Source organism: Hypomesus nipponensis, chromosome 9, assembly GCF_054491055.1.
Source record: "Hypomesus nipponensis isolate SF chromosome 9, ASM5449105v1, whole genome shotgun sequence".
In the NCBI taxonomy this organism is placed as follows: Eukaryota; Metazoa; Chordata; class Actinopteri; order Osmeriformes; family Osmeridae; genus Hypomesus; species Hypomesus nipponensis.
This window is the reverse complement of record NC_140369.1, coordinates 887,734-903,278: the sequence shown is the minus strand read 5'-3', so window position 1 is coordinate 903,278 and position 15,545 is coordinate 887,734. Positions and strand designations below refer to the sequence as shown.

Genomic DNA, 15,545 nt, shown 5'->3' with positions numbered 1-15,545 from the left:
GAGGTGTACCAGGAAGTGCAGACTCACTGCTGTCCTGTGCCAGGCCTGCCCCGGGGCAGAGGAGCAGCAGAACCTTACTGCCCCCAGCCTGGATCAGCTCTATGGCCCGGGTGTGAGAGATGCCCTGGGTGGGCTCACCGTTGATCTCCACTATCTGGTCCCCCACCTGCACACACACACACACACACACAGGTATCTTGATTACTCAAGATTAACATTAATGAAACACCAAGAGACAGTGGGCCTCATCTACGTACATTCGCAAACGAAGCGTTATTAGCGCCATGGCCAACCCGCACATCTTCCAGTAACTATAATATTGCATGGCTTCTTAATCTGTAACACGTAATGATTTTGTGTTCACTCAATTCAAAAAGTGTGATCCTTGTGGCAAACATCCTGTGGCCTATGTCTTCGTCTTGCTCGGGTTACGGCTTCCATTTCACCAGGAGGCATATGTGCATCCTGGTTTACACCTGCTTTTAAAAAGCATAACAGAGGTGCGCTCCCCCCCCCCCCCCTGAATGTATATGCATGACACGGAAAAGCAAAATTTGCCATTTTCAGTTCCTGCAACAGGCAGTCTGCGCTTTTACCTCAGTGCGGCATGTTTGTACATACCTCTCCATGCTTTTAAGCGCACATTGCGAAACAAATATGCCTGAAGTGGGCGCAAAAGCGTTAGTACATTTACATTTAGTCATTAGTTAGTACATGAGGCCCAGAGAGTCTTCATGTAAATGCTGTTGTTACTCTACAAAGCTCTAATCTGGGTACACACACACACACCTAACACACACATACAAACACACACGTACACACCAACAGCCCTCCACAGGGTCAGACTCACTCTGATCCTGCCGTCCAGCTGGGCTGGCCCGTCCTCAGCCAGGCGCAGGATGTACAGCCCCATGTTGTACTCTGTCCCCCCGCGCAGGCTGAACCCAAACCCCCTCTCTCCCCGATCCAGCTCCACTGTCAGGCAGTCCTGCTCACACACACATACACACACACACATTAGTGCTGTCCTAGATTTGTACCAGAGTGCTAGGTAGATACGGAGGGAGGGCTTGCCTGTTTGGGGCCTGTAACACACAGTGTTCCTTGGTTGCCCACAGGAAGTGTCTTGTATTCTGACCAGCTGACTTCCTCTCTGTTCTCCTCCAGGTCCAAGTTGAAACTGAAACACACAGCGCTGTTACTTAGCAATCACACACTCACACAGCGCTGTTACACACCTACTTACACACTCTTAACTTAAACACACTTGCACATGATCTACACACACACCGTAAATTCACACACAACATATAATGTACACACACACACCTACACACCCACACACACACACACACAGGTCTTACTGCTCGTCCTGTTGGGCAGACAGGGTCCTGTGCTGGGGGGCGGGGCTCTGCTTAGCTGAGCTGGCTCCTGACGGGGGGCCCTTGTACTCTGAAACACACAAACACCAACAAACACCATCAGCATGTATACACTAACCATCAGCATGCACACACTAACACTAACCATTAGCATGTATACACTAACCATCAGCATGTATACACTAACCATTAGCATGTATACACTAACCATCAGCATGTATACACTAACCATCAGCATGTATACACTAACCATCAGCATGTATACACTAACGATCAGCATGTATACACTAACCATCAGCATGTATACACTAACCATCAGCATGTATACACTAACCATCAGCATGTATACACTAACCATCAGCATGTATACACTAACCATAAGCATGTATACACTAACCATCAGCATGTATACACTAACCATCAGCATGTATACACTAACCATCAGCATGTATACACTAACCATCAGCATGTATACACTAACAGTAACCTCCCTATCCTCCCCTCCTCCTCCCCCCCTCCCCCTCACCATCCTCGGGTACCACTGTGAGTGTGACACAGAGGCCAGCGTCCTTGATGAGCAGCACGATGTCGTTGTGTGACAGCTCCATGATGGAGCGCCCGTTCACCGCGGAGATGCGGTCTCCCACGTTCAGCACGCCGCAGCGCTCTGCCGGGCTGCCCTCGATGATGCGGCCGATCTTATGAGGGATCACTGCACACACACACACACGGAGGGAGATGCATACCGTCAGAGCAGATTCTAGAACACAGGGCAGGAGATGAGGGTGATGATGTCACACGCAGGGATAGGGTGCTGCTCTGACCTCCCAGAGGGGGGCGGCTCTTGGACGTGAGAATGACGAATCCGAAGCCCTCGCTGTCCCTGCGGTGCAGCGTGATGTCGAAGGAGGGCTGGTCCAAGCCGCTGAAGGGCGTCTGTAGGCGGGGCAGGCGGGGGGAGCCGTTGACCAGTGCTGGGGACAGGCTCTGAAAGGTCTCCTCCTCCGTGGCATCTGGAACACACACACACACACACAGCCTGACGCGCTACTGGAAGACTGACCTCTGGACATCACCGTATATGAGTGTGTGTGTGTGTGTTTATGTATATGAGTGTGTGTGTATGTGTGTGTGCTGACCTCTGTAGATGACCTTCCTACGGACGGTCAGCAGCACCTGTCCGTTGCGTGCAGCGTTGGTCATCAGATCGAGCACCTGCTTGTGTGAGCGTCCCTTCACCATGATGCCGTCGATGCCGATGAGCTCGTCTCCTGCTCGCAGACGCCCATCCTTCTCTGCTGCTCCCATGGCGATGATGGCACCGATGTACACCTGGCACGGGGACGAGGGGACAGGAAGTGAGAGGTGACAGGAAGTGACCAGAACTCAGAGAACACAGGAAGTCAAATGAGACAGGAAGTCAATGGGTGCTTGTTCAGATGGTGTGCTCGTCTGGGAAGATAACCACAGAAACATAAAGGCTACATTCCAGCAGCAGTGTTCCTGGAGGATCTTACTGGCTGCTCCGGACCCTCTCCTCCCAGGACACGGAAACCGAAGCCCGTCTCCTGGTCCCTCTTGATGAACACATCCAGGTCTCTGGTGAAGGGTTCTGCACACAGGTCAGGGGTCAGACAGGGGTCAGACAGCCCACTTGAGGTCCGATCATACGCAGACAACATTGCTGAGTACGTCACAGTCATTGAAATTGATCAGATTCTCACAATAATTCAGTCAGACAGCCACCAACCAGTTAATCAATAAAACCTTTGTAGCTGTCTGTCTACCTGCCCACCTGTCTACGTGTCTACCTGTCTGTCTACCTGCCCACCTGTCTACCTGTGTAGCTGTCTGTCTACCTGCCCACCTGTCTACCTGTGTAGCTGTCTGTCTACCTGCCCACGTGTCTACCTGTCTGTCTACCTGCCCAACTGTCTTCGTGTGTAGCTGCCCACCTACCTGCCCACCTGTCTACGTGTGTAGCTGTCTGTCTACCTGCCCACCTGTCTACGTGTCTCTGTCTGTCTACCTGCCCACCTGTCTACATGTCTACCTGTCTGTCTACCTGCCCACCTGTCTACGTGTCTCTGTCTGTCTACCTGCCCACCTGTCTACGTGTCTACCTGTCTGTCTACCTGCCCACCTGTCTACGTGTGTAGCTGTCTGTCTACCTGCCCACCTGTCTACGTGTCTACCTGTCTGTCTACCTGCCCACCTGTCTACGTGTCTACCTGTCTGTCTACCTGCCCACCTGTCTACGTGTCTACCTGTCTGTCTACCTGCCCACCTGTCTATCTGTGTAGCTGTCTGTCTACCTGCCCACCTGTCTACGTGTCTACCTGTCTGTCTACCTGCCCACCTGTCTACATGTGTACCTGTCTGTCTACCTGCCCGTCTACCAGTCTGTCTACCTGCCCACCTGTCTACGTGTGTAGCTGTCTGTCTACCTGCCTACCTGTCTACGTGTCTACCTATCTGTCTACCTGCCCACCTGTCTATCTGTCTGTCTACCTGCCCACCTGTCTACGTGTCTACCTGTCTGTCTACCTGCCCACCTGTCTACCTGTGTAGCTGTCTGTCTACCTGCCCACCTGCCCACCTGTCTACGTGTCTACCTGTCTACCTGCCCACCTGTCTACCTGTGTAGCTGTCTGTCTACCTGCCCACCTGTCTACATGTCTACCTGTCTGTCTACCTGCCCACCTGTCTACGTGTCTACCTGTCTGTCTACCTGCCCACCTGTCTACCTGTGTAGCTGTCTGTCTACCTGCCCACCTGTCTACCTGTGTAGCTGTCTGTCTACCTGCCCACCTGTCTACGTGTCTACCTGTCTGTCTACCTGCCCACCTGTCTACATGTGTACCTGTCTGTCTACCTGCCCGTCTACCTGTCTGTCTACCTGCCCACCTGTCTACATGTCTACCTGTCTGTCTACCTGCCCACCTGTCTACGTGTCTACCTGTCTGTCTACCTGCCGACCTGTCTACATGTCTACCTGTCTGTCTACCTGCCCACCTGTCTACATGTCTACCTGTCTGTCTACCTGCCCACCTGTCTACACGTCTACCTGTCTGTCTACCTGCCCACCTGTCTACATGTCTACCTGTCTGTCTACCTGCCCACCTGTCTACATGTCTACCTGTCTGTCTACCTGCCCACCTGTCTACATGTCTACCTGTCTGTCTACCTGCCCACCTGTCTACATGTCTACCTGTCTGTCTACCTGCCCACCTGTCTACATGTCTACCTGTCTGTCTACCTGTGTACTCACGCTTGCTCTCCAGCAGGGCACGGGACTTGAGGTACATCTCTGTAGCATCCCTCTTGGGGGAGGCGGAGCCTAGCGTGAGGGCGTGGTAGGGGAGGGGCTGGGGGGCGGAGTCAGGTAGACAGTCCAGACTGTGGGTGCTAGCTGTCATCTCCTGCTTCTGGCACACCCACATCAGCCAGTTAGAACACACACAGTACATAGACACACCCCCCCCTCATGCACATCAGCCAGTTAGAACACACACAGTACATAGACACACCCCCCCCTCATGCACATCAGCCAGTTAGAACACACACAGTACATAGACACACCCCCCCCTCATGCACATCAGCCAGTTAGAACACACACAGTACATAGACACACCCCCCCTCATGCAGATCAGCCAGTTAGAACACACACAGTACATAGACACACCCTCCCTCATGCAGATCAGCCAGTTAGAACACACACAGTACATAGACACACCCCCCCCTCATGCACATCAGCCAGTTAGAACACACACAGTACATAGACACACCCCCCCTCATGCAGATCAGCCAGTTAGAACACACACAGTACATAGACACACCCCCTCTCATGTAGATCAGCCAGTTAGAACACACACACACACACACACAAAGCCATGCTCCCACCCCCAGCCATTCCACGCTTCAACACATGAACCCCTCTACCCCAGACAATCACCAGAGAAGATAAACGCTGAATGAGAGAAATTACCACTTTTCACAACAAACAAAAGGAGGCATGCTGAAATAAAATCAACATTCAAATCTAAATCTTCTGTTTCAAAACATATAATTAGATGCCGAGGTTGGTGATTAACTGAAAGAAAAAGGTATTTGGGAGGAGGAGGAAGAGGAGGAGAGTAGGAGGAGAAGAGGAGGAATATAACTCTAGACTCACAGGTTTGAGGCTCTTAACAGGGGTGGTGTGACCTGCAGAGAGACGAGACGGAAAGAAGGAATTAACACATCGTATATATATGTGGAACGGCTTTCACAAGAATCTAGCCGGACAACAATCTCCACCTCATCACTGAACATTTGATTACTCACATCACCATGAAAGGAGCGAAACATGGGTTAGGGAAACAGAGTCAAGCTAACATTTGTGGATAACGTTAGCTAGCTTGCTACCCACATGACTAACTGGTTGTGAGCAGACAACAGACAAGGTTAAATTCTGCAAATTGTTGTTTGATTAGATAGATTGTTTATTGATTAGAAATCGGGAAACGTACAAGAAAACTGACACCCTGTTTGTTTAACTAGAAGAACTAGCAATGGTCTGAAATGTATAAAATACTATTTTACGCAACAACGTTGTATATTGAGTCAACCTGTAGATCTTTAGATGTTCTTACGTATAGACAATGGCTATGATAACAAAGATAAATATAGCCTATTTCTATAAAGACTGAAAATGCTAGAGCACTAAGAAAGACAAATGCGATGACATTCACAAAGCAGTAAAAGGTTATTTTGCTGCTGCTCAACAACAAAAACATAAAAATGCCAAAATAGTGGAAAATCACTACATTTGTTGCTAGTCGCTAGGGAAAGTGAAAAGTCGCTAAATCTCCCTTAATTTTCAACACTGGGTGAGAACACACTGGCATCCCCCCCAGCAGAGGGTGCCATCTCACAGGAAGAGCGCTGGAGAGCAGGGAAGCAAATAAGAAAAACCAAGCTGTGATGAAATGAACTCCAGGGGGTTGAAACTGCAGCGGAGTGACTCCATCAGTGAACATCCATCTCTGGGTTATTAAAGATGAATAGCACATGTACGTGGGAACTCATGGACAGACTTGAGAAGAGAGAAAGAGAGATGGAGGGAGGAAGAGAGGGTGAGAGAAGCAGAGAGAAATTCATGCATGAAATCCAATGACCAATCCTGCTCTTTCTCCTCATTTACTTTACAGCACGCACACACACACACATCCTGGCTCACAGACTGTTGCAACAACTCAGGCTCCACAGACACACACACACACACACTGCAAAGCCCCTGGAACAGAGAGCAGCATACAGGGTTAACAGAGCATGCTGTGGAAGAGAGACCAGGCCTGCATGGTCAACCACACACCCAGGAACTGGCATCATTATCAAGCAGCCCACTGGAGGAGCCAGGACACCTCCTCTCCCTTCCTGCGTCCACCTCTCCATCTCTGTCCCTTCCTGCGTCCACCTCTCCATCTCTGTCCCTTCCTGCATCCACCTCTCCATCTCTGTCCCTTCCTGCATCCACCTCTCCATCTCTTTCCCTTCCTGCATCCATCTCTCCATCTCTGTCCCTTCCTGCGTCCACCTCTCCATCTCTGTCCCTTCCTGCATCCACCTCTCCATCTCTGTCCCTTCCTGCGTCCACCTCTCCATCTCTGTCCCTTCCTGCATCCACCTCTCCATCTGTCCCTTCCTGCATCCACCTCTCCATCTCTGTCCCTTCCTGCATCCACCTCTCCATCTCTGTCCCTTCCTGCATCCACCTCTCCATCTCTGTCCCTTCCTGCATCCACCTCTCCATCTCTCTCCATCCCTCCCTCTCTGTTCTTCTCCCACCATCTCATCTGCTCTTCTCCTCCTGCTCCCCCCCAGCCCCTGCTCTCCTCCACCCTCCAAGCCAAAGAGTCGTACCTAACAAGGGTTAAATCTGGCATGAGCTATTCCACTTGAGGGCTGAACCCTGCCCTCCTTACCCTGGGTTGAGCTGTGTGTGTGTGTGTGTATGTGGGGGGGGGGTGTAGAGGGTGATCATTGACGGGGTGGGAGGGGGGAGACGTGGGTGTGGAGCTGTTCGCCTTGAGGACCTCAACACTAAGGGCCACAGAAGGATTATCTCCGGTAGTTAAAAGGGCTGTGAGGAGCAATGGTGAACAGCCTCCTCCTCCCCCTCCTCCCCCACCTCTCCCCTGGTGCTGTGAGGATGATCAAAGCAGATCCAGGCCTCATCCTCATGTGTTGCTGTCTCCTCCCAGGCGAGGGAGATAGATGAGGGAGACATGAGAAGGGTGCTCCCCTCCCCTCCCCCCCCCCCCCCCCTCCCCCCCCCTCCTCTCCCCTCCTCCCCCCTCCTCTTATGTAACTCCCCTGTTCAGGCTGCAGCAACATGCAGTTCTCCTCATTGAGAGCCCTGGCTGACTGCACACACTAACAGGACTAGTGGCACGGGGGTGTGTGTGTGTATGTGTATGTGTGTGTGTGTGGTTTCCTGCTCTCCGAATGTGATGGTCAGGGTGGATCTATCTCCACTAACATGTCTATCATTACTGGGATCAGGTGACTGGAACCCACTGGTAGAATGTCATCATTCTACTGTGGAACAACAATCATGCAGAGAAAAGCAGGTGAAGAGAGAGGTAGAGAGAGGGGAAGATAGGTGGAGAGAAAGGGAGAGGTGGAGAGATGGAGAAAGGGAGAGAGAGGTGGAGAGAGAGGGAGAGGTGGAGAAAGGGAGAGGGAGAGGTGGAGAAAGGGAGAGAGAGGTAGAGAGAGGGGAAGATAGGTGGAGAGAAAGGGAGAGGTGGAGAGATGGAGAAAGGGAGAGAGGTGGAGAGAGAAGGAGAGGTGGAGAAAGGGAGAGAGAGGTGGAGAGAGGGGAAGATAGGTTGAGAGAGGGAGAGAGATGTAGAAAGAGGGAAAGAAGGAGAAAGAGAAGGAGAAAGGGAGGGAGAAGTGGAGATAGGGGAAGATAAGTGGAGGGAGAGAAGGGAAGAGAGGTGGAGAGAAAGGGAGAAGTGGAGGGAAAGGTGGAGAGGGAGATATAATCTCCCTCAAAGGGATGTATCTGAGCTCCAACATGAGTTAAAGACGTTCACCTTGACAGAAACCTATCGAAAAAAATGATGTTGTATTGTACAGGAGCAGAAATCCTTTCACACTTCCTGTTCCCAGAGAGAAGCCACAGAACACTCAGAAGAACACAAGTAGAACACGTACTGCTGTCTACTCCTCTTGTTTCTATGGTAACGGTATCCCCTCCCCTTCTGCCCATAGTCAAGGTACTCCTCCCTCCCCACCGGCAGTTCCTTCAGGATGTCCACCACCTCTTCCCCCCCCCCTCACCTCCTGTCAGCACTACCACCACCACCTCTCCACCCTCACCTCCTCTCTCCCCTCACCTCCTCTCTCCCCTCACCTCCTCTCCCCCCTCACCACCTCTCTCCCCTCACCTCCTCTCCCCCCTCACCACCTCTCTCCCCTCACCTCCTCTCTCCCCTCACCTCCTCTCCCCCCTCACCACCTCTCTTCCCTCACCTCCTCTCTCCCCTCACCTCCTCTCTCCCTTCACCTCCTCTCCCCCCTCACCTCCTCTCTCCCCTCACCTCCTCTCTCCCTTCACCTCCTCTCTCCCCTCACCACCTCTCTCCCCTCACCTCCTCTCTCCCCTCACCTCCTCTCCCCCCTCACCTCTTCTCTCCCCTCACCTCCTCTCTCCCTTCACCTCCTCTCCCCTCACCTCACCTCCTCTCTCCCCTCACCTCCTCTCCCTTCACCTCCTCTCCCCTCACCACCTCTCTCCCCTCACCACCTCTCTTCCCTCACCACCTCTCCCCTCACCTCCTCTCTCCCCTCCCCCCCTCACCACCTCTCCCCTCACCTCCTCTCTCCCCTTACCACCTCTCTCCCCTCACCACCTCTCCCCTCACCTCCTCTCTCCCCTCACCTCCTCTCCCCTCACCTCACCTCCTCTCTCCCCTCACCTCCTCTCCCTTCACCTCCTCTCCCCTCACCACCTCTCTCCCCTCACCACCTCTCTTCCCTCACCACCTCTCCCCTCACCTCCTCTCTCCCCTCCCTCCCTCACCACCTCTCCCCTCACCTCCTCTCTCCCCTCACCTCCTCTCCCCTCACCTCCTCTCCCCTCACCACCTCTCCCCTCACCACCTCTCCCCTCACCTCCTCTCTCCCCTCACCTCCTCTCCCCCCTCACCACCTCCTCTCCCCTCACCTCCTCTCTCCCCTCACCTCCTCTCCCCTCACCTCCTCTCCCCTCACCACCTCTCCCCTCACCTCCTCTCCCCTCACCTCCTCTCTCCCCTCACCTCCTCTCCCCTCACCTCCTCTCTCCCCTCACCTCCTCTCTCCCCTCACTTCCTCTCCCCTCACCTCCTCTCCCCTCACCTCCTCTCTCCCCTCACCTCCTCTCTCCCCTCACCTCCTCTCTCCCTTCACCTCCTCTCCCCCCTCACCTCCTCTCTCCCCTCACCTCCTCTCTCCCTTCACCTCCTCTCTCCCCTCACCACCTCTCTCCCCTCACCTCCTCTCTCCCCTCACCTCCTCTCCCCCCTCACCTCTTCTCTCCCCTCACCTCCTCTCTCCCTTCACCTCCTCTCCCCTCACCTCACCTCCTCTCTCCCCTCACCTCCTCTCCCTTCACCTCCTCTCCCCTCACCACCTCTCTCCCCTCACCACCTCTCTTCCCTCACCACCTCTCCCCTCACCTCCTCTCTCCCCTCCCCCCCTCACCACCTCTCCCCTCACCTCCTCTCTCCCCTTACCACCTCTCTCCCCTCACCACCTCTCCCCTCACCTCCTCTCTCCCCTCACCTCCTCTCCCCTCACCTCACCTCCTCTCTCCCCTCACCTCCTCTCCCTTCACCTCCTCTCCCCTCACCACCTCTCTCCCCTCACCACCTCTCTTCCCTCACCACCTCTCCCCTCACCTCCTCTCTCCCCTCCCTCCCTCACCACCTCTCCCCTCACCTCCTCTCTCCCCTCACCTCCTCTCCCCTCACCTCCTCTCCTCTCCCCTCACCTCCTCTCCCCTCACCACCTCTCCCCTCACCACCTCTCCCCTCACCTCCTCTCTCCCCTCACCTCCTCTCCCCCCTCACCACCTCCTCTCCCCTCACCTCCTCTCTCCCCTCACCTCCTCTCCCCTCACCTCCTCTCCCCTCACCACCTCTCCCCTCACCTCCTCTCTCCCCTCACCTCCTCTCCCCTCACCTCCTCTCTCCCCTCACCTCCTCTCTCCCCTCACTTCCTCTCCCCTCACCTCCTCTCTCCCCTCACCTCCTCTCTCCCCTCACCTCCTCTCCCCTCACCTCCTCTCTCCCCTCACCTCCTCTCCCCCCTCACCACCTCTCTCCCCTCACCACCTCTCCCCTCACCTCCCCTCTCCCCTCACCTCCTCTCTCCCCTCACCACCTCTCCCCTCACCTCCTCTCTCCCCTCACCTCCCCTCACCTCACCTCCTCTCTCCCCTCACCTCCTCTCCCTTCACCTCCTCTCCCCTCACCACCTCTCTCCCCTCACCACCTCTCTTCCCTCACCACCTCTCCCCTCACCTCCTCTCCCCTCACCTCCTCTCCTCTCCCCTCACCTCCTCTCCCCTCACCTCCTCTCCCCTCACCACCTCTCCCCTCACCACCTCTCCCCTCACCTCCTCTCTCCCCTCACCTCCTCTCCCCTCACCTCACCTCCTCTCTCCCCTCACCTCCTCTCACCTCCTCTCTCCCCTCACCTCCTCTCTCCCCTCACTTCCTCTCCCCTCACCTCCTCTCCCCTCACCTCCTCTCCCCCCTCACCACCTCTCTTCCCTCACCTCCTCTCTCCCCTCACCTCCTCTCTCCCCTCACCTCCTCTCTCCCCTCACCTCCTCTCTCCCCTCACCTCCTCTCTCCCCTCACCTCCTCTCCCCCCTCACCACCTCTCTCCCCTCACCACCTCTCCCCTCACCTCCTCTCTCCCCTCACCCCCTCTCCCCTCACCTCCTCTCCCCTCACCTCCTCTCTCCCCTCACCTTCTCTCTCCCCTCACTTCCTCTCCCCTCACCTCTCTCCCCTCACCTCCTCTCCCCTCACCTCCTCTCTCCCCTCACCACCTCTCCCCTCACCTCCTCTCTCCCCTCACCACCTCTCCCCTCACCTCCTCTCCCCTCACCTCCTCTCCCCTCACCACCTCTCCCCTCACCTCCTCTCCCCTCACCTCCTCTCTCCCCTCACCTCCTCTCCCCTCACCTCCTCTCTCCCCTCACCTCCTCTCCCCTCACCTCCTCTCCCCTCACCTCCTCTCCCCTCACCACCTCTCCCCTCACCTCCTCTCCCCTCACCTCCTCTCCCCTCACCACCTCTCCCCTCACCACCTCTCCCCTCACCTCCTCTCTCCCCTCACCACCTCTCCCCTCACCTCCTCTCTCCCCTCACCTCTCCCCTCACCTCCTCTCCCCTCACCACCTCTCCCCTCACCTCCTCTCCCCTCACCTCCTCTCTCCCCTCACCTCCTCTCTCCCCTCACTTCCTCTCCCCTCACCTCCTCTCCCCTCACCTCCTCTCCCCTCACCTCCTCTCTCCCCTCACCTCCTCTCCCCCCTCACCTCCTCTCCCCTCACCTCCTCTCCCCCCTCACCTCCTCTCCCCTCACCTCCTCTCTCCCCTCACCTCCTCTCTCCCCTCACTTCCTCTCCCCTCACCTCCTCTCCCCTCACCTCCTCTCCCCTCACCTCCTCTCTCCCCTCACCTCCTCTCCCCCCTCACCACCTCTCTCCCCTCACCACCTCTCCCCTCACCTCCTCTCTCCCCTCACCCCCTCTCCCCTCACCTCCTCTCTCCCCTCACCACCTCTCCCCTCACCTCCTCTCTCCCCTCACCTCCTCTCTCCTCACCTCCTCTCTCCCCTCACCACCTCTCCCCTCACCTCCTCTCTCCCCTCACCTCCTCTCTCCTCACCTCCTCTCTCCCCTCACCTCCTCTCCCCTCACCTCCTCTCTCCCCTCACCCCCTCTCCCCTCACCTCCTCTCTCCCCTCACCACCTCTCCCCTCACCTCCTCTCTCCCCTCACCTCCTCTCCCCTCACCTCCTCTCCCCTCACCTCCTCTCCCCTCACCTCCTCTCTCTCCTCACCTCCTCTCAGCACCAGCAGGTTGACCTCCCTCCCCACAGGCAGCTCCTTCAGGATGTCCACCACCTGGGCATGGCTGAGGGTCTGCACGTTGTGGTGTTCCACCTCCTTGATGACGTCCCCCTTCAGCAGACCGCGGCACCACTGTGCATCCAGGATCATCTTCACCTTCTGGCCCAGGGGGCAGTCTGCGATGGCAAACCCAAACCCCCCCGGCCCCTTCATGAGGGTCACGTTGACCAGCTCCGGCTGCAGCATGGCCCCCCCAGCCTCGGCTTGGCGCCCCCCACTGGGCAGGGCGGCCACCACGGGCCGGCCGCTGGCGTCGGTGGTCACGTAGTGGAGCTCCTGGGAGGAGCCGTGCAAGGCCTCTCCCTCCACCAGGAGAGGCTGGCCGTTGAGGAGGGGCACAGCCGTCACCACCTCGCCCCCCTGGAGGCCGGGGCCTGGGGGGGGTGGGGGCGGGGGGTCGTCGCTGGTCAGGTCCACGTCCGGGGGCAGAGGGTAGCCCCTGCACAGCACCATGTCCACGTACTGGTTGACGGGGATGGACTGGAACATCAGGACTACCTCCGGGTGGGTCTTACCCAGGACACACGTACCGTTGATCTCTACGATCACATCACCTGGAGCGGGGAGGGAGGGAGGGGAGGGGGGGGAGGGATGAGAGATGGAAGGGTGGGGAGAACGGGGGAGAGCAGGAAGAAGAAGACATTCCTGTTAAATACTGAATATGAAGGAAGAGATATGAAGACTGAATATGAAGGAGGAGATATGAAGACTGAATATGAAGGAGGAGATATAAAGACTGCATATGAAGACAGTCAGGACCTTCTCTGTGGAGGAAGCAGGATTCGGACAGGAAGCTTTGACTTGATCTTCCTCATCATGAAAGCCCTGTTCCCTCTCTCCATCACACACAGCAGCTTGTGCCCTCCTCCTCCACTCCTATCTACCCTCGTCTTTCATCACCTCTCCCCCCACCCCCTCCTCACCTCCTCCCTCCACCCCCTCCTCTTCTAACAGAACTTACACATACGTTGCTCTCAGGCACATCATTATTGCATGGTGACATGGTGAAATGGAAAGGAAACCTACACACACACACACCGAGTACAGAATGTGCAGCAGGAAGATCAGATACAGCATAACAAAGATGGAGGGTATTTGTTGCAACTGGTTACTGATTTTAGACGCAGGCTCCTACTGTGTAGCCAGTGCATTCATTCAGAACAGAGAATAGACAGTTTCACTGGAACTACTGAGCAGGTGTACATTATCAGAAAATAATGGACACCCTGCAGCCAATCAGAATCAAGTATTCACCCAGGTATATATAATATACAGCCTTGAAAAAAATTAAGAGACCACTGCACCTTTGTTTTCCTGTCCAAAAATATTGAGAATGAAAGTTTGTGTGAGGAACAGTAGGGTTCACCTTTCAGTGGCCTCTTAAGTTGAACCCTTCTGTCCTCACTCAAAATGTTCCTTCTCAACGTTTTTGGAAAAGAAAGAAAAAGGTGCAGTGGTCTTCCATTCTATCCAGAGCTGTATATAACAGGTGTTTACAGTATAACAGGTGTTAAAGGTATAACCAGTGTTAACTGCAGTGGCCCCTGCAGGCCCGGAGGGGAACTCACCAGACGCCATCTTGTTATCTTGTGCGGCGGGGCCGTCGGCGAGGACATTTTTCACCTGCAGGAACTCGTCGTGGCGATCTCCCCCGATGATGGTGAAGCCAAACCCCTGGGAGCTCTTCCTCAGAGTGGTGTGGTACAGCTCCCCCCGGAGCTGGCTGGGGTCAGGGGTGAAGGCCTGGCCTGGGGGGGGGGGGGGGACAGACGGAGGAGTGTGAGAAACAAAGAGAGATAGATACGAAGAGATGTTCCACCTGACAAGAAGAAACCAAGCCAGCATTCAATTAGACAGTAAGTCATGCCAGGAAGTCCTCTTTCCCCTCCCTTCCCCTCCCCCCATCTCCCCATCTCTCCTCCCCTCCCCCCATCTCCCCATCTCCCCTCCCCTCCGCCGATCTCCCCATCTCTCCTCCCCTCCCCTCCCCCCATCTCCCCATCTCTCCTCCCCTCCCCCCATCTCCCCATCTCCCCTCATCTCCCCTCCCCCCATCTCCCCTCCCCCATCTCCCCTCCCCCATCTCCCCTCTTCTCCCCTCTCCCTCACCCTCCCTCCCCCCTCCAAGAATATCAGAGAAGCCCAAGTTGCCTGGCAACAAAGGAAAGTTCCAGAACAAAGTACGTATAAGGCTTTAACAGTGAGGGAAGACTCCAGATCAGCCCCCTGGAGACGCCTGGGCAGCAGGATTGCTGCAGCTCCTCCTTATGTGGAGCCAGCTGGGAGCTGAGGAGATGTCATCACACACGCACACACGTGCTACGCATGCACACACACCCTACACACACACACACCCTACACACCCTACACATACACACGCCCTGGCAGGCACACACACTTGCAGGATTCTGTCCCCATCCATGGATCAGGAAAAGCCCATTTACATAATCTTATTCCTACTGGCTGATGAGCCCAACATGGAATCCCCAGTCTTATCTGGCTGTCGTGGCGACAAACAAAATAACATTATGTAGAACCCCGCGTGAGAGAGAGGGGGGGAGAGAGAGATGGAGAGAAATGGAGGGAGAGAGTGAGAGGAAGAGATGGAGAGAAAGGGAGGGAGGGAGAGAGGGTAAGAGAGAGAGATGGAGAGAAATGGAGGGAGAGAGAGGGTAAGACAGGTAGAGAGAGAGATGAAGAGAAAGGGAGGGAGAGAAAGAGGGTAAGAGAGAGGAGTGAGTAGATAGAGACAGATTGTGAAAAAGAGTTATTCCTCGGTCTGCCTGGCCAATCGAAGCCCACATGCGCAAGAACAGCCCTGTGATTGGCTCGTTAGTTCCCATCAGTGTCTCTCAACTCTTTGGGGAAAAGGATCTGGGATTTTCTGGCCTTGAAAAACTGCACCTGGAGTTTATCTGGCTTGAGGTGAATATGCTGGGTTTCATCATAGCAGCAGTCTGGAAATCTCTGTCTGTCTCACT

At 55.4% G+C, this 15,545-nt stretch overlaps 1 protein-coding gene across 1 annotated transcript in view; it reads right to left on the bottom strand.

The window, feature by feature from the left end:
* The window catches only part of magi3b (membrane associated guanylate kinase, WW and PDZ domain containing 3b), an 85,760-nt gene that overhangs the window by 2,340 nt on the left and 67,875 nt on the right, over positions 1-15,545 (bottom strand). The window contains exons 9-20 of the mRNA XM_084705161.1: positions 14,133-14,312; positions 12,495-13,118; positions 5,557-5,588; positions 4,654-4,810; positions 2,900-2,994; positions 2,522-2,714; positions 2,207-2,395; positions 1,909-2,094; positions 1,365-1,452; positions 1,075-1,180; positions 851-988; positions 10-166 (exon numbers count right to left, since the gene is read on the bottom strand). Coding sequence (XP_084561287.1) covers positions 10-166; positions 851-988; positions 1,075-1,180; positions 1,365-1,452; positions 1,909-2,094; positions 2,207-2,395; positions 2,522-2,714; positions 2,900-2,994; positions 4,654-4,810; positions 5,557-5,588; positions 12,495-13,118; positions 14,133-14,312 — 2,145 coding nt within the window. The remainder of the gene's footprint in view (positions 1-9; positions 167-850; positions 989-1,074; positions 1,181-1,364; positions 1,453-1,908; positions 2,095-2,206; positions 2,396-2,521; positions 2,715-2,899; positions 2,995-4,653; positions 4,811-5,556; positions 5,589-12,494; positions 13,119-14,132; positions 14,313-15,545) is intronic.